The sequence below is a fragment of the Cinclus cinclus genome, chromosome 32 (genome assembly GCF_963662255.1).
Source record: "Cinclus cinclus chromosome 32, bCinCin1.1, whole genome shotgun sequence".
Lineage (NCBI taxonomy): Eukaryota > Metazoa > Chordata > Aves > Passeriformes > Cinclidae > Cinclus > Cinclus cinclus.
Window position 1 is genome coordinate 1,787,659 of NC_085077.1, and position 19,402 is coordinate 1,807,060.

The 19,402-nt window shown below is 41.5% G+C and overlaps 1 protein-coding gene across 1 annotated transcript in view; it reads left to right on the forward strand.

The window, feature by feature from the left end:
* LOC134055419 (uncharacterized) overlaps window positions 1-18,724 on the forward strand; it is a 25,299-nt gene extending 6,575 nt beyond the window's left edge. The window contains exons 2-8 of the mRNA XM_062511756.1: window positions 868-930; window positions 1,094-1,110; window positions 5,781-6,533; window positions 8,538-8,705; window positions 13,756-13,865; window positions 16,186-16,208; window positions 16,386-18,724. Coding sequence (XP_062367740.1) covers window positions 868-930; window positions 1,094-1,110; window positions 5,781-6,533; window positions 8,538-8,705; window positions 13,756-13,865; window positions 16,186-16,208; window positions 16,386-16,627 — 1,376 coding nt within the window. The 3' untranslated portion in view covers window positions 16,628-18,724. The remainder of the gene's footprint in view (window positions 1-867; window positions 931-1,093; window positions 1,111-5,780; window positions 6,534-8,537; window positions 8,706-13,755; window positions 13,866-16,185; window positions 16,209-16,385) is intronic.
* Window positions 18,725-19,402: the final 678 nt, after the last annotated feature.

Here is a 19,402-nt window from a genome sequence, read left to right on the forward strand (position 1 = left end):
GAGTTCTCCCATTTTCCCCAATTTTTCCTGATTCTTTCCCAATTTTTCCCATTTCCTCCCATATTTACCTTTTTTTCCCATTTCCCCCCATTTTTCCTAATTTCCCCATTTTCCTAATTTTTCCCATTTCCCCCCATTTTCCCAATTTTTCCTTTTTTCCCCAATTTCACCATTTTCCCCATATTTTCCCATTTTCCCCAATTCTCCCCATTTCCCCATTTTTCCCCCCATTTTTCCCCCATTTTCCCCAATTTCCCCATTTTTCCCCAATTTCCCCGTTTTTTCCCATTTTCCCCAATTTCCCCATTTTTCCCAAATCCCCAATTTCCCCATTTTCCCAATTTCCCCATTTTTCCCATTTTCCCCAAATCCCCAATTTCCCCATTTTTCCCAATTTCCCCGTTTTTCCCCATTTTCCCCCATTTCCCCCCCCTTTTCCCCCCTTTTCCCCCATTTTCCCCCATTTTCCCCCATTTTCCCCTATTTCCCCCCCATTTTTCCCAATTTCCCCCCCATTTTTCCCAAATCCCCAATTTCCCATTTTTCCCCAATTTCCCCGTTTTTCCCCATTTTCCCCCATTTTCCCCCCCTTTTCCCCCCCTTTTCCCCCATTTTCCCCCATTTTCCCCTATTTCCCCATTTTCCCAAATCCCCAATTTCCCCATTTTTCCCCAATTTCCCCGTTTTTCCCCATTTTCCCCCATTTCCCCCATTTCCCCCATTTCCCCCATTTTCCCCCCCTTTTCCCCCATTTTCCCCCATTTTCCCCTATTTCCCCCCCATTTTTCCCAAATCCCCAATTTCCCCATTTTTCCCCGATTTCCCCGTTTTTTCCCAATTCCCCCGGTTTTTTTCCCCATTTTCCAGCCTCTCCTGACAGTTTTGAGGACGATTACGACGACGTCTCCATGGCGGGATCGGATCGGGGCCCCCCCCGGAAAAGGTGAATCCCCAAAAATCCCCAAAATCTCAAAAAAAAATCCCCAAAAATCCCCAAAAATCCCCAAATCCCAAAAATCCCAAAATCTCCAAAATCCCTAAAATTCACAAAATGGTCCCAAAATCCCCCAAATCCCCAAAATCTCCAAAATCTCCCAAATCCCTAAAACCCCAAAATCTCCAAAATCCAAAAAATCCCAAAAATCCCAAAAATAATAAAAAAAAAAATGCCCCAAATCCCCAAAATACCCAAAATCTCAAAAATCCCCAAAATCCCCGAAATCCCAAAACCCCCCAAATACCTAAAATTCCCAAATGGCCCCAAAATTCCCCAAAATCACCAAAATCTCAAAAATCCCAAAAATCCCTAAAATCCCAAAATCCCAAAAATTCACAAAATTCACAAAGTTACCCCAAAATCCCCCAAATCCCCAAAATGGCCCCAAAATCACTAAAATCCCAAAAAATCCCAAAATTCCCAAAATGCCAAATCCCCAAAATCCCCAAAATTCACAGAATTACCCCAAAATCTCAAAAATCCCAGAAATCCCCCAAATCCCAAAAATACCAAAAATCCCCAATCCCAAAAATCCCCAAATTTCCCTGGAACCCATCCCAGAATTCCCATTTTCCAGTGGAACCCATCCCAGAATTCCCATTTTCCGAATGGAACCCATCCCAGAATTCCCATTTTTCCAATGGAATCCATCCCAGAATTCCCATTTTCCGAATGGAACCCATCCCGGAATTCCCATTTTTCCACTGGAACCCATCCCAGAATTCCCATTTCCACTGGAACCCATCCCAGAATTCCCATTTTCCCACTGGAACCCATCCCAGAATTCCCATTTTCCAATGGAACCCATCCCAGAATTCCCATTTTCCCAATGGAACCCATCCCAGAATTCCCATTTTTCCAATGGAATCCATCCCAGAATTCCCATTTCCAATGGAACCCATCCCAGAATTCCCATTTTCCCAATGGAACCCATCCCAGAATTCCCATTTTCCGAATGGAACCCATCCCGGAATTCCCATTTTTCCAATGGAACCCATCCCAGAATTCCCAATTTCCCACTGGAACCCATCCCAGAATTCCCATTTTCCAGTGGAACCCATCCCAGAATTCCCATTTTTCCACTGGAACCCATCCCAGAATTCCCATTTTTCCAATGGAATCCATCCCAGAATTCCCATTTTCCGAATGGAACCCATCCCAGAATTCCCATTTTCCCAATGGAACCCATCCCAGAATTCCCATTTTTCCAATGGAAACCATCCCAGAATTCCCATTTTCCCAATGGAACCCATCCCAGAATTCCCATTTTCCCACTGGAACCCATCCCAGAATTCCCATTTTCCAGTGGAACCCATCCCAGAATTCCCATTTTTCCACTGGAATCCATCCCAGAATTCCCATTTTTCCAATGGAATCCATCCCAGAATTCCCATTTTCCGAATGGAACCCATCCCGGAATTCCCATTTTTCCACTGGAACCCATCCCAGAATTCCCATTTCCACTGGAACCCATCCCAGAATTCCCATTTTCCCACTGGAACCCATCCCAGAATTCCCATTTTCCAATGGAACCCATCCCAGAATTCCCATTTTTCCAATGGAATCCATCCCAGAATTCCCATTTTCCAATGGAACCCATCCCAGAATTCCCATTTTCCCAATGGAACCCATCCCAGAATTCCCATTTTTCCAATGGAATCCATCCCAGAATTCCCATTTCCAATGGAACCCATCCCAGAATTCCCATTTTCCCAATGGAACCCATCCCAGAATTCCCATTTTCCGAATGGAACCCATCCCGGAATTCCCATTTTTCCACTGGAATCCATCCCAGAATTCCCATTTCCAACGGAACCCATCCCAGAATTCCCATTTCCACTGGAACCCATCCCAGAATTCCCATTTTTCCGTCCCTCAGGCGTTTATCTCCTGGCGGGACCTCCCGGCTCTTCCCGATCTCCGGCTCCGTCGGATCCCGAGGATTTGGAGCTGAAATCTCCCAAATCCATCCCGGACTTGGAAGCGAATTCTCCGGATCCCGACCCAAATTCCCGGAATTCCGAGGGCCGAGGCGGGAATTTGCGGAATTTCTGGAATTCCGTGGCCGTCCTGGCGCTCCTGCTGGCCCTGGGAGCTCTGGGCTGGGCCGGGATCCTGGCGGCCGCCCTGGGGAAACGTGAGCGGAAAAATGGGGAGAATTCCCGGGAATTTGGGGGGGGGCCGGAAAAAAAATTAAAAACCGGGATTAAATTCCTGGGAAAATTGGGAATTTGGAATTTAAATCCTGGGAAAATTGGGAAATTGGGATTTAATTCCTGGGAAATCGGGATTTAATTCCTTGGAAATCGGGATTTAATTCCTGGGGAAATTGGGAATTTCGGATTGAATTCCTGGGAAAATCGGGAATTTGGGATTTATTTCGGGGAAATTGGGATTTAATTCCTGGGAAAATTGGGATTTAATTCCGTGAAAATCGGGATTAAATTCCTGGGAAAATTGGGAATTTGGAATTTAAATCCTGGGAAAATTGGGAAATTGGGATTTAATTCCTGGGAAATCGGGATTTAATTCCTTGGAAATCATGATTTAATTCCTGGGAAAATTGGGATTTAATTCCGGGAAAATCGGGATTTAATTCCTGGGAAAATTGGGAATTTGGAATTTAAATCCTGGGAAAATTGGAATATTGGGATTTAATTCCTGGGAAATCGGGATTTAATTCCTTGGAAATCGGGATTTAATTCCTGGGAAAATTGGGAATTTGGGATTGAATTCCTGGGAAAATCGGGAATTTGGGATTTATTTCGGGGAAATTGGGATTTAATTCCTGGGAAAATTGGGATTTAATTCCGGGAAAATCGGGATTAAATTCCTGGGAAAATTGGGAATTTGGAATTTAAATCCTGGGAAAATTGGGAAATTGGGATTTAATTCCTGGGAAATCGGGATTTAATTCCGGGAAAATCAGGATTAAATTCCGGGGAAAATTGGGAAATTGGGATTTAATTCCTGGGGAATTGGGAATTTGGGATGGAATCCCTGGGAAAATTTGGAAATTGGGATTTAATTCCTGGGAAAATTGGGAATTTCGGAATTAATTCCTGGGAAAACTGGGAATTTGGAATTTAAATCCTGGGAAAATTGGAATACTGGGATTTAATTCCTGGGAATTTGGGAATTTGGGATTGAATTCTGGGAAAAATGGGAATTTGGGATTTAAATCCTGGGAAAATTGGAATACTGGGATTTAATTCCTGGGAAATCGGGATTTAATTCCTTGGAAATCGGGATTTAATTCCTGGGAAAATTGGAATATTGAGATTTAATTCCTGGGAATTTGGGAATTTGGGATTGAATTCTGGGAAAATTGGGAATTTGGGATTTAAATCCTGGGAAATCGGGATTTAATTCCTGGGAAAATTGGAAAATTGGGATTTAATTCTGGGAAAACTGGGAATTTGGGATTTAATTCCTGGGAATTTGGGATATTGGGATTGAATTCAGGGAAAATTGGGAATCTGGGATTTAATTCAGGGAAAACTGGGATTTAATTCCAGGGAAAACTGGGAATTTGGAATTTAAATCCTGGGAAATTTGGGAATTTGGGATTTAATTCCTGGGAAAACTGGGAAAATTGGGATTTAATCCCAGGAAATTGGGATTTAATTCAGGGGAGATTTGGGATTTCATTCATGGGAAAATCGGGATTTAATTTCTGGGGAATTGGGAAATTTGGATTTGATTCCAGGGAAAATCGGGATTTAATTCCAGGGAAATCAGGATTTAATTCCAGGGAAAATGGGATTTTAATTCCTGGGAAATTTGGGATTTTAATTCCTGGGAAATTTGGGATTTAACTCAGGGGGAAAATGGGGTGAATTGTAGCAAAAAATGGGAATTTTGGGGTTGGTTCTGCTTTAAAATGGGAATTTCGGGGCGAAATGGAACAAAAAAAAAAATTGAAATTTTGGGATTTAATTCTGCCTAAAAATGGGAATTTTGGGACTGATTCCAGAAAAAAACTGGGAATTTTGGGGCGAATTCCCAGAATTTCAGGTTTTTTTCTCCAATTTCCCTCCAGAGGCAGAAACGAGGGCGGAGCTGGAGCTGCTGAAATCGAATTTATCCAAAATTTGGGATTTGGGTAAGAAAAGTCCAAATTTGGGGGAATTTTTTTAACAATTTTAAATTTGGGGAATTTTAAGAAAATTCCGATTTTGGGAATTTAAAAAAAAAAAAATCCAAATTTGGGAATTTTAAGAAAAATCCAATTTTGGGGGAATTTTTTTTTTTTAATTCCAATTTTGGGGAATTTTAAGAAAATTTCAAATTTTGGGATTTTTTTTTTTTTTTAAGTTCCAATTCTGGGGATTTTAAGAAAATTCCGGTTTGGGATTAGAATTGGGTTGTACTGGGTTATACTGGGCTGTACTGGGATGGACTGTGCTGTACTGGTTTATACTGGGTTATACTGGTCTATACCAGTTTATACTGGTCCATACTGGGTTATACTGGTTTATACTGGTCCAAACTGATTTATACCGGGTTATACTGGTTTATACTGGTCCATACTGGTTTATACGGGGTTATACTGGGCTGTATTGAGTTATACTGGTCCATACTGGTCCATACTGGTTTATATTGGGCTGTACTGGGTTACACTGGTCCATACTGGTTTATACTGGGTTATACTGGGCTGTACTGTGTTATACTGGTCCATACTGGTTTATACGGGGTTATACTGGTCCATACTGGGCTGTATTGGGTTATACTGGTCCATACTGTGTTATACTGGTCCATACTGGTTTATACTGGTCCATAGTGGTTTATACTGAGTTATACTGGGCTGTACTGGGTTATACTGGTCCATACTGGTTTATACTGGTCCAAACTGATTTATACTGGGCTATGCCGGTTTATACCGGGTTATACTGGGTTGTACCAGGTTATACTGGTTTATACTGGCCTATACTGGTTTATACTGGTCTATACCAGTTTATACTGGTCCATACTGGTTTATACTGGTTTATATTGGTCCATACCGGTTTATACTGGTTTATACTGCTCTCTACTGGTCCATGCTGGTCCATACTGGTTTATACTGGGATCTCTCCCAGTCCAGCAGGACCAGATCCTGCTGCAGTTCGGGATCCACCAGCACCAAGAGGAGCTGCAGGAACTCTCCGGTAAATCCCAAAAAAACCCCCAAAAATTCCCAAAAAATCCACCCCCCCCCAAAAAAAAAAAAAATTCCCAAACATTTCACCAGAAGTTCCCAAAAATTAAAGAAAAAAAAAGTCCCAAAAAATCCCAAAAAATCCCAAAAAATCCCAAAAAATCCCAAAAAATCCCCAAAACTCCCAAAAACTCCCTCGGGATTTCCCCATTTCCAGCTCTTCTCCCTTGGGATTTTTCTGGCGTTTTCCCGGGATTTTCCCTCAGGATTTTCCCAATTTTCCCTCAGCGTTTTCCAATTTTCCCCATTTTCTTCAGAATTTTCCCATTTTCCCAATTTCCCTCAGGATTTTCCTATTTTCCCAATTTTTCCCCATCATTTTCCAAATTTTCCCTCAGGATTTTCCCAAATTTCCCTCACGATTTTCCCAATTTTCCCTCACGATTTTTCCCATTTTCCCAATTTTCCCTCAGGATTTTTCCCAATTTTCTTCAGGATTTTCCCAATTTTCCCTCACGATTTTTTCCATTTTCCAAATTTTCCTCTGGATTTTCCCAATTTTTCCTCAGGATTTTTCCCATTTTCCCAATTTTCCCTCAGGATTTTCCCATTTTCCCAATTTTCTTCAGAATTTTCCAAATTTTCCCTCAGGATTTTCCCAATTTTCCCTCAGGATTTTCCCATTTTCCCAATTTTCCCTCAGGATTTTTCCCAATTTCCCTCAGGATTTTCCCATTTTCCCAATTTTTCCCCAGCATTTTTCCCATTTTCCTGGTGTTTTCTCTGGAATTTTTCCCATTTCCTGATGTTTTTCCCCCAGGATTTTCCTAATTTCCCCCCCCCAGGGATTTTTCCCTTTTTTTTTTTTGTCTTTTCCCCTAGGATTTGCCTGGATTTTTCCCATTTTCCACTGTTTTTTTTTTTTCCTGGGATTTTGGGGATTTTCCGATGTTTCTCCCAAGATTTTTTTTTCCCATTTTCCCCAAGGATTTTTCCCAAGATATTTTTCCCAATTTCCCGTTGTTTCCCTTGGGATTCCTCTGGATTTTTCCCATTTTCCCAGGTTTTTTTCCTGGGATTTTTGGGATCTTTTTTCCCCCCAGGATTTTTCCAGGATTTTTTCCCAGGATTTCTCCCATTTCCCCAGGAATTTCCCATTCCTCAGTGTATTTCCCTTGGCGTTTTCCCCAGGATTTTTCTCCATTTTTCCGCCATTTTCCCCAGGATTTTTCCCCATTTTCCCCAGGATTTTCCCCAGAACATTTCCCATTTTCCCCAGGAATTCTCCCCATGACTTCTCCTGATTTCCCCGGGATTTTTCCCCATTTTCTCCAGGATATTCCTGTTGATTTTCCCCATTTTCCCAGGTTTTTCCCCAGGATTCTCCCAGATTATACCCATTTTTCCCAGGATGTTTTCCCAATTTTCCGTTGTTTTCCCCTGGAATTTCTCAGGATTTTCCCAATCCCCCGTCACTCCCGGGACATTCCCCATTCCCCCGTTATTCCCGGGCCGTTATTCCTGGGACATTCCCGGGCCATCCCCCCGTTATTCCCGTGCCGTTATTCCCGGGCCATTCCCCATTATTCCCGTGCCGTTATTCCCGGGCCATTCCCCAATCCCCCGTTATTCCCGGGCCATTCCCCGTTATTCCCGTGTCGTTATTCCCGTGCCGTTATTCCCGGGCCATTCCCCCGTTATTCTCGTGCCATTCCCCGTTATTCCCGTGCCGTTATTCCCGGGCCATTCCCGTGCCGTTATTCCCGGGCCATTCCCCGTTATTCCCATGCCGTTATTCCCGTGCCGTTATTCCCGTGCCGTTATTCCCGGGCCATTCCCCGTTATTCCCATGCCTTTATTCCCGTGCCGTTATTCCCGTGCCGTTATTCCTGGGCCATTCCCCTGCTGTTATTCCCGGGTCATTCCCCATTATTCCCGTGCCGTTATTCCCGGGCCATTCCCCGTTATTCCCATGCCGTTATTCCCGTGCCATTATTCCCGTGCCGTTATTCCCGGGCCATTCCCCGTTATTCCCATGCCGTTATTCCCGTGCCGTTATTCCCGTGCCGTTATTCCCGTGCTGTTATTCCCGGGCCATTCCCCGTTATTCCCATGCCGTTATTCCCATGCCGTTATTCCCATGCCGTTATTCCCATGCCGTTATTCCCGTGCCATTATTCCCGTGCCGTTATTCCCGGGCCATTCCCCGTTATTCCCATGCCGTTATTCCCGTGCCGTTATTCCCGTGCCGTTATTCCCGTGCTGTTATTCCCGGGCCATTCCCCGTTATTCCCATGCCGTTATTCCCATGCCGTTATTCCCATGCCGTTATTCCCGTGCCGTTATTCCCGTGCCGTTATTCCCGGGCCATTCCCGACCTGCGGCGGCCGTGTCTCCGCAGAGCGGCCGTGCGGGGCCCCGGGCAGCTCCCGGCGCTGCTCCGCGGGCTGGCTCTCCTTCGGGCCCAGCTGCTTCTCCTTCTCGCGCCGCTCCCTGAGCTGGCTCGCGGCCCGCAACGCCTGCGCCGACCTGGGGGCGCACCTGGCCGTGGTGGGCTCCGAGCAGGAGCAGGTGAGGTAGCCCAAATCCCGAATCCCAAATCCCAAATGCATCCCGAATCCCAAATCCTAGAGGTACCCCAAATCCCAAACCGACCCCAAATCCCAAATCCTAAATCGACCCCAAATCCCAAATCCTAAAGTACATCCCGAATCCCAAATCCTATAGGTACCCCAAATCCCATATCCCAAATGTATCCTGCATTCCAAATCCCAAATGCATCCCGAATCCCAAATCCTATAGGTACCCCGAATCCCAAATCCTATAGGTACCCCAAATCCCAAACCGACCCCAAATCCAAAATCGACCCCAAATCCCAAATCCTAAAGTACATCCCGAATCCCAAATCCTATAGGTACCCCGAATCCCAAATCCCAAATGCAACCTGAATCCCAAATCCTATAGGTACCCCAAATCCCAAATGTATCCCGAATCCCAAATCCTATAGGTACCCTGAATCCCAAATCCTATAGGTACCCCAAATCCCAAACCGACCCAAATCCCAAATCCTAAATCGACCCCAAATCCCAAATCCTAAAGTACATCCCGAATCCCAAATTCTATAGGTACCCCAAATCCCAAATCCCAAATGCATCCCGAATCCCAAATCCTATAGGTACCCCAAATCCCAAACTGACCCCAAATCCCAAATCCGAAATCGACCCCAAATACCAAATCCGAAATACATCCCGAATCCCAAATCCTAAAGTACATCCCGAATCCCAAATCCTAAAGTACATCCTGAATCCCAAATCCTAAATCAACTCCAAATCCTAAATCCTAAATTATCCCAAATCCTAAATTAATCTCAAATCCTAAAGTACATCCCGAATCCCAAATCCGAAATACAACCCGAATCCCAAATACTAAATCAACCCCAAATCCTAAATTAAACCCAAATCCCATATCTTAAAGTACATCCCAAATCCCAAATCCTATAGGTACCCCAAATCCCAAATCCTATAGGTACCCTGGAATCCCAAATCCTATACGTACCCCAAATCCTAAATACATCCCGAATCCCAAATCCTATAGGCACCCTGAATCCCAAATCCTATACGTACCCCAAATCCCAAATCCTAAAGTACAACCCGAATCCCAAATCGACCCCAAATCCCAAATCTGAAATACATCCCGAATCCCAAATCCTAAATCAACCCCAAATCCTAAATCCTAAATTATCCCAAATCCTAAATTAATCCCAAATCCTAAATTGTCCCAAATCCAAAATCCAAAATCAACCCTAAATCCTAAAGTACCCCAAATCCCAAATCTGCCCCGAATCCCAAATCCAAAATACATCCCGAATCCCAAATCCTATATGTACCCCGAATCCTAAATCCATCCCAAATCACAAATCAACCCCGAATCCCAAATCCTAAATACATCCAGAAGCCGAAATCCTAAAGCACACCAAATCCCAAATCCGAAATCAACCCCAAATCCCAAATCCGAAATCAACCCCAAATTCCAAAGCGACCCCAAATCCCAAATCCTAAATATATCCCAAATCCCAAATCCTAAAGTACCCCAAATCCCAAATCCTAATTATCCCAAATCCAAAATCAACACCGAATCCCAAATCCTAAATCAACCCCAAATCCTAAAGTACCCCAAATCCCAAATTGACTTTAATCCCAAATCCTAAAGTACCCCAAATCCTAAAATACCCCGAATCCGTAAAATACCCCAAACCCCAAATCCTAAATACATCCCGAATCCAAAATCCTAAATCAACCCCAAATCCCTAATCAACCCCAAACCCCATATCCTAAATACATCCCGAATGACAAATCCTAAATCTTAAATCCATCCTGAATCCTAAATCAATCCCAAATCCATCTCAAATCCCAAATCCTAAATCCTAAATCCATCCCAAATCCCCAATCCCCAATCCTAAATCCTAAATCCTAAATCCATCCCAAATCCCCAATCCCCAATCCCCAATCCCCAATCCCCAATCCCAAATCCTAAATCCTAAATCCTAAATCCATCCCAAATCCCCAATCCCCAATCCTAAATCCTAAATCCATCCCAAATCCCCAATCCCCAATCCCCAATCCTAAATCCTAAATCCTAAATCCATCCCAAATCCTTCATCCATCCTGAATCCTAAATCAACCCCAAATCCGAAATCCTTAATTGAATCCATCCTAAATCCATCCCGAATCCCAAATCCCAAATTCCAAATCCCAAATCCTGAATCCATCCCAAATCCTGAATCCCAAAACCCCAATCCTAAATCCAACCCAAATCCTAAATCCATCCTGAATCCTACATCCCAAATCCCAAATCCTAAATCCTAAATCCCAAATCCATCCCAAATCCCAAATCCTAAATCCCAAAACTGGGATTGGCGTTTTTGGGTTTTAGGATTCGGGATTTGGGGTTGGTTCGGGATTCCTGATTTGGGGTTTTTTGGGATTTGGGTTTGATTTGGGATTTGGGGTTTTTTTGGGATTTCTTGGGGTTGATTTGGGGTTTGGGGGATTTTTGGGGTTTTTTGGGGTTTTATGGGGGGATTTGGTATTTCTTGGGGTGGATTTTTCGGAGTTCATTTGGGATTTGGGATTCGGGATTTGGGATTTGGGATTTTTTTGGGATTTCTCAGGGTTGATTCGGGATTTGGGATTTTTTGGGGATTTCTCGGGGTTGATTCAGGATTTTTTGGGGGATTTCTTGAGGTCGATTTGGGATTTGGGATTTTTTTGGGATTTCTCCGGGCCGATTCGGGATCTGGGATTTTTTTGGGATTTCTTCAGGTCGATTTGGGATTCACGATTTTTTGGGGATTTTTTTGGGATTTCTCGGGGCCGATTCGGGATTTGGGATTCGGGATTTTTGGGGGATTTCTTGGGGTCTATTCTGGATTCGGGATTTGGGATTTTGGGGGATTTTTTGGGGATTTTTTTGGGATTTTTTGGGGATTTTTTTGGGGATTTCTCGGGGTCGATTCGGAATTTTTTTGGGATTTCTCGGGGTCTATTCTGGATTCGGGATCTGGGATTTTTTTGGGATTTCTTCGGGTCGATTCGGGATTTGGGATTCGGGATTTTTTTGGGGATTTCTCGGGGTCGATTCGGAATTTTTTTGGGATTTCTCGGGGTTTATTCTGGATTCGGGATCTGGGATTTTTTTGGGATTTCTTCGGGTCGATTCGGGATTTGGGATTCGGGATTTTTTGGGGGATTTCTCGGGGTCTATTCTGGATTCGGGATTTGGGATTTTGTTGGGATTTTGGTATTTCTCCGGGCCGATTCGGGATCTGGGATTTTTTTGGGATTTCTTCAGGTCAATTTGGGATTCACGATTTTTTGGGGATTTTTTTTGGGATTTCTCGGGGCCGATTCGGGATTTGGGATTCGGGATTTTTTGGGGATTTCTCGGGATTTGGGATTAGGGATTTTTTTGGGATTTCTTGGGGTCTATTCTGGATTCGGGATTTGGGATTTTTTTGGGATTTTTTTGGGATTTGTTTGGGATTTTTTGGGGATTTTTTTGGGATTTTTTTGGGATTTCTCGGGGTCTATTCTGGATTCGGGATCTGGGATTTTTCTGGGATTTCTTCGGGTCGATTCGGGATTTGGGATTCGGGATTTTTTTGGGGATTTCTCGGGGTCGATTCGGAATTTTTTTGGGATTTCTCGGGGTTTATTCTGGATTCGGGATCTGGGATTTTTTTGGGATTTCTTCGGGTCGATTCGGGATTTGGGATTCGGGATTTTTTGGGGGATTTCTTGGGGTCTATTCTGGATTCGGGATTTGGGATTTTGTTGGGATTTTGGGATTTCTCCGGGCCGATTCGGGATCTGGGATTTTTTTGGGATTTCTTCAGGTCAATTTGGGATTCACGATTTTTTGGGGATTTTTTTTGGGATTTCTCGGGGCCGATTCGGGATTTGGGATTCGGGATTTTTTGGGGATTTCTCGGGATTTGGGATTAGGGATTTTTTTGGGATTTCTTGGGGTCTATTCTGGATTCGGGATTTGGGATTTTTTTGGGATTTTTTTGGGATTTGTTTGGGATTTGTTTGGGATTTTTTGGGGATTTTTTTGGGATTTTTTGGGGGATTTCTCAGGGCTGATTCGGGATTCGGGATCTGGGATTTTTTTGGGATTTCTTCGGGTCGATTCGGGATTTTTTGGGATTTCTCGGGGTCTATTCTGGATTCGGGATTTGGGATTTTTTTGGGGATTTCTCGGGGTCGATTCGGGATTTTTTTGGGGGATTTCTCGGGGCCGATTCGGGATCTGGGATTTTTTTGGGATTTCTTCGGGTTGATTCGGGATTTGGGATTCGGGTTTTTTTTGAGGATTTCTTGGGGTCTATTCTGGATTCGGGATTTGGGATTTTGTTGGGATTTTGTTGGGATTTTGTTGGGATTTCTCGGGGCCGATTTGGGATTCGGGATCTGGGATTTTTTTGGGATTTCTTCGGGTCGATTCAGGATTTGGGATTCGGGATTTTTTTGGGATTTCTTGGGGTCGATTCGGGATTTTTTGGGGGATTATTTGGGGTCTATTCTGGATTCGGGATTTGGGATTTTTTGGGGATTTCTCAAGGCCAATTCCGGATTCAGGATCTGGGATTTTTTTGGGATTTCTTCGGGTTGATTCGGGATTTTGGATTTTTTTGGGATTTTTTTGGGATTTCTCTGGGCCGATTCGGGATTCGGGATCTGGGATTTTTTTGGGATTTCTTCGGGTCGATTCGGGATTTGGGATTCGGGTTTTTTTTTTGATTTCTTGGGGTCTATTCTGAATTCAGGATTTGGGATTTTGTTGGGATTTTGTTGGGATTTTTTTGGGATTTCTCGGGGCCGATTCGGGATTCGGGATCTGGGATTTTTTTGGGATTTCTTCGGGTTGATTCGGGATTTGGGATTTGGGATTTTTTGGGGGATTTCTTCGGGTCGATTCGGGATTTGGGATTTTTTGGGGGGGATTTCTCGGGGCCGATTCTGGACCTGGGGGTTCATTTGCGATCGGGTTTTTTTTTTTTTTTTTTGGGGGGGGTGTCGATTCGGGATTTGGGATTTTTTTGGGGGGGGGGGATTTCCAGGAATTCCTGCTGGACAACATCGAGCGCAGCGTCTCCTACTGGCTGGGGATGACGGACGCGGAGCAGGAGGGGAAATGGCGCTGGGTCACCGGGGAGGTCCTGGATATCGGGTAAAAAAATCTCAGATTTGGGAAAATTCTGCACCGGGGGGGGGGGAAACCGTCAGCTTTCAGTTCAAAAATCCTGATTTTCAGTGAAAAAATCCGGGATTTTCTTGGGGGGGGGGATGGGGGGGGGGGGGGGAAATGGCAATTTTTGGGTAAATAAATCCTGATTTTGGGGTTAAAAAAAAAAATCGCAATTTTCAGTTTAAAAATCTGGATATTTGGGGGGAAAAATGGCAATTTTCAGTTGGAAAAAGAATCATCATTTTCAGTTGGAAAAAATCACAATTTTCCGTTAAAAAATCACAAATTTCAGTTAAAATATCATAATTTTAAGTTAAAAGAAAAAATCACAATTTACCGTTTAAAAAAATCACAATTTTCAGTCAAAAAAATCACAATTTTCTGTTAAAAAAATCACAAATTTCAGTTTAAAAAAATCGTAATTTTCAGTTAAAAAAAATCACAATTTACCATTAAAAAAATCACAATTTTCAGTCCAAAAAATAATAATTTTCAGTTAAAAAAAAAAATCACAATTTTCAGTTTAAAAAAAATCACAATTTTCTGTTAAAAAATCCGGATATTTGGGGGAAAAAATGGCAATTTTCTGTTAAAAAAAATCACAATTTTCAGTTTAAAAAACTGGATATTTGGGAGGAAAAATGGAAAATTTGTAGTTTAAAAAAATCAGTTTTTAATTTGAAAAATCCGGATTTCTGGGGGGAAAAAATGGGAATTTTCAGTTAAAAAAATCACAATTTTCAGTTTAAAAAAATCACAATTTTTAGTTAAAAAATCCGGATTTTTGGGGGGAAAAATGGGAATTTTCAGTTTAAAAAAATCACAATTTTCAGTTATAAAAAAATCCACAATTTTCTGCTAAAAAGTCACAATTTTTAGTTTAAAAATCCGGATTTTTAGAGAAAAAAAATCTGCAATTTTTGGTAAATCACAATTTTCCGTTAAAAAAAATCACAATTTTCAGTTTAAAAATTTGGAAATTTGGGGGGAAAAATGGCAATTTTCAGTTAAAAAAAAATTCACAATTTTTAGTTACAAAATCTGGATTTCTGGAGGGAAAAATGGCAATTTTCTGTTTAAAAAATCACAATTTTCTGTTAAAAAATCGCTATTTTCTGTTAAAAAAAATCAGAATTTTCACTGAAAAATCCTGATTTTTGGGGGAAAAAAATGGAAATTTTCAGCAAAAAATCACAATTTTCAGTTAAAAAATTCCTAATTTTCAGTTTAAAAAAATCATAATTTTCAGTTTAAAAATCACAATTTTCAGTTAAAATAATCACAATTTTCAGTTAAAAAAATCACAATTTTCTGTTAAAAAAAAAAATCACAATTTTTAGTTTAAAAATCCGGATTTTTGGAGGAAAAATGGTAATTTTCAGTTAAAAAAAATTTACAATTTTTAGTTAAAAATTCTGGATTTCTGGGGGGAAAAATGGCAATTTTCAGTTTAAAAAAATCATAATTTTCAGTTTAAAAGAATCACAATTTTTAGTTAAAAATATGTATTTTTAGAGAAAAAATCTGCAATTTTTGGTAAAAAAAAATCACAATTTTTAGTTAAAAAAATCACAGTTTTCTATTAAAAAAAAAATCACAATTTTCAGTTTAAAAAATCACAATTTTCAGTTTAAAAATCCGGATTTTGGAGGAAAAAAATGGAAATTTTCAGTTAATAAATCACAATTTTCTGCTAAAAAATCGCTATTTTCTGTTTTAAAAATCACAATTTCAGTTTAAAAAATAAAATCACAATTTTCTGTTAAAAAATCACAATCTTCCGGTAAAAAATCAAAATTTTCTGTTAAAAAAATCACAATTTTCAGTTTAAAACACTGGATATTTGGGGGGGAAAATGACAATTTTCACTTAAAATAAAATCAAAATTTTTAGTTTAAAAAATCCGGATTTCTGGGGGGGAAAATGGCAATTCATCTCCCAGGTGTTCTTGGTTCTATCACTGTTGTTTGTTCATCTCCCAGGTGTTTTTGGTGCTATCACTGTTGTTTGTTCATCTCCCAGGTGTTTTTGGTGCTATCACTGTTGTTTCTTCATCTCCCAGGTGTTTTTGGTGCTATCACTGTTGTTTGTTCATCTCCCAGGTGTTTTTGGTGCTATCACTGTTGTTTGTTCATCTCCCAGGTGTTTTTGGTTCTATCACTGTTGTTTGTTCATCTCCCAGGTGTTCTTGGTTCTATCACTGTTGTTTGTTCATCTCCCAGGTGTTCTTGGTTCTATCACTGTTGTTTGTTCATCTCCCAGGTGTTTTTGGTGCTATCACTGTTGTTTGTTCATCTCCCAGGTGTTTTTGGTGCTATCACTGTTGTTTGTTCATCTCCCAGGTGTTCTTGGTTCTATCACTGTTGTTTGTTCATCTCCCAGGTGTTTTTGGTGCTATCACTCTTGTTTGTTCATCTCCCAGGTGTTCTTGGTTCTATCACTGTTGTTTGTTCATCTCCCAGGTGTTTTTGGTGCTATCACTGTTGTTTGTTCATCTCCCAGGTGTTTTTGGTTCTATCACAGTTGTTTGTCCATCTCCAAGGTGTTCTTGTTGGGACGATGGAGTGGCTTTGTGCGTGCTTGTGTTTTTTCTCTCCCCTTACCCGAGGTTCTGGGACGTGTGGCTGCACGATCCCCACAAGGAGCAGAAGGACTGCGGAGCTCTGGGCCCCAAGGGGCTCTGGGTCAGCGAGCACTGCTGGAGGGCGCTGCGCTGGGTGTGTGAGAGACCCGCCGAATGCTAGCGCCGCCCCACGTGGCCCGGGGCTGCTCCTGCACCCGCCTCGGGGGGAACCGACACAACAACGAAACAACGGTGAGAAACAGCAACAAACGACGGGGGAAACCACGGGGGAACGACGGGGAAACAATGGGGGAACGACGGGGGAACGACGGGGAACAACGGGGAAACAATGGGAAAACAGTGGGGAAACAATGGGGAAACAACAGGGAAACAACGGGGAAACAACAGGGAAACAACGGGGAAACAATGGGAAAACAACTGGGAAACAATGGGGAAACGAGGGGGAAACAACGGGAAAACAATGGGGAAACAATGGGAAATAACAGGGAAATAACAGGGAAATTACGAGGAAACAATGGGAAAATAACAGAAAATAACAAAAACACAACGAAAAAACAATGAAAAACAATGGGAAAGCAACGGGGAAACAACAGAGAAACAATGGGGAAAACACGGGGAAACAACGGGAAACAACGGGAAAACAATGGGAAATAACGGGGAAACAATGGGGAAACAACGGGGAAACAACGGTGTGAAACAGCAATAAACAACGGGGAAATAACGGGAAACAACTGGGAAACAATGGAAAAATAACAGAAAATAATGAAAAAAACAACGAAAAAACAACAAAAACATAACAGGAAAACAACGGGGAAACAACGGGGAACAACGGGGAACAATGGGAAACAACGGGGAAATAACGGGGATACAACGGGAAACAACGAGAAAACAACAAAAAAACAATGAAAAACAACGGGAAAACAACGGAAAATAACGAAAAACAACGAAAAAACAACAAAAAACAAAGAAAAAACAATGAAAAAAATAAAAAACAAAAAGCAACAAAAAATTAAAAACAACAACAAACAATGAAAAACAATAAAAACAATGAAAAACAACATAAAAACAACAACAACAACAAAAAACAGAAAAAAACCAACAAAAAAACAACAAAAACCAACAAAAAATTGAAATTTTGGCTGGAGTTCTGGCGAGTTCCGGGGGAGAATCCCCGCTCTCCGCACAGGTTGGGTTTGGGAGGTGCCCAAAGGATCGGGGGCTTCGTTCAAAGTAAATAATAACAAAATAAAAGTCTGTTAAATAACTGGGATGGCGCTTGGAAGAGCGCGGATCGTAACGCAACGGCCTCAAACGCGCGGAAAAGGAATTTAAAAAAAAGTAAAATAAAAAAAAAATACCCCACACGCGGATTTACCCGAAATCCAACCCAAGCGTTCCGAGAAAAAATAAATTTGAATGAAAAAATGTAAAGATCTTCAAATTCAGATCAAAGGGTAACCCGAAGTGTTTGGGGAAAAAATAAATTCAAACAAAAAAAAAATCCCCGAAGCTCTTTGAAAAAATCGCACAAATTCATCCCAAAATAACCCCAAAGTGTCCAAAAACCAAAAAAAATACTCCCAAAATAACCCAAAACCCCTTTAAAAACCCCAAAATTCTTCCAAAAATCACCCAAATCCCTCCAAAATAACCCAGTGTCCAAAAAAACTAAATTCAACCAAAAAAACCCCAAAATGCTTCAAGAAATCACCCAAAATAACCCAAAATAACCCAAAATGTCCAAAAAAAGCCAAATCCACCCAAAAAACCCCAAATCCACTCCAAAATGTCCAACAAACCCCAAATCCACCCAAAATAACCCCAAAATGTCAAAAAAACTAAATTCAACCAAGAAAACCCCAAAATTCTTCAAAAAATCCCCAAAATCCACCCCAAAATAACCCAGAACGTCAAAAAAAAATCGAATCCACCCAAAATATCCCAAAACCCCCTAAAAAACCCAAATCCTTCCAAAATAAACCAAATCTCACCCAAAATCCACTCAAAATGTCCAAAAACCCCCAAATCTGCCCAAAATAACCCAAAGTGTCCAACAAACCACAAATCCACCCCAAAATAACCAAAACTCTTCTAAAATTCCCAAATCCACCCAAAAAACCCCAAATCCACCTAAAATAACCCAAAATCCTTCAAATAATCCCAAAATGCCCTAAAAAATCCCAGACTCTTCAAAAACCCCCAATCCACCCCAAAATAACCCAAAGTGACCAAAAAATCCCAAATCCACCCAAAAAACCCCAAATCCACCCAAAAAACCCCAAATCCACCCAAAAATAACCCAAAATGTCCAATAAACCCCAAATCACAAAAAAACCCCAAATCCACCCAAAATATCCCAAAATCCTAAAAAAACCCAAATCCACCCAAAATAACCCAAATCTCTTCAAAAAACCCCCAAATTCACCCAAAATAACCCAAAATATCAAAAAAACCCCAAATCCCCCCAAAATATCCCAAAATGTCCAAAAATCCCAAATTCACCCAAAATAACCCAAAATGTCCAAAAAACCCCAAATCCATCCAAAATATGCCAGAATCCCCAAAAAACTCCCAATACTCTTCAAAAATCCCCAAATCCACCCAAAATAACCCCAAAACCTCCAAAAACCCCAAATCCACCCTAAGACCTTAAAATTTCCCTCAAATCCTCCCAAAATAACCCAAAACCCTAAAAAACCCCAAATCCACCCAACATAACCCAAAATCCCCCAAAAATCCCCAAATCCCCCCAAAATATCCCAGAATCCCCTAAAAAAACCCCAAAACCCTAAAAAACCCCAAATCCACCCCAAAATGTCCAAAAAACCCCAAATCCCCCCAAAATAACCCAAAATGTCCAAAAAAACCCAAATCCCCCCAAAATAACCCAAAATGTCCAAAAAAACCCCCAAATTCCCCCAAAATAACCCAAAAT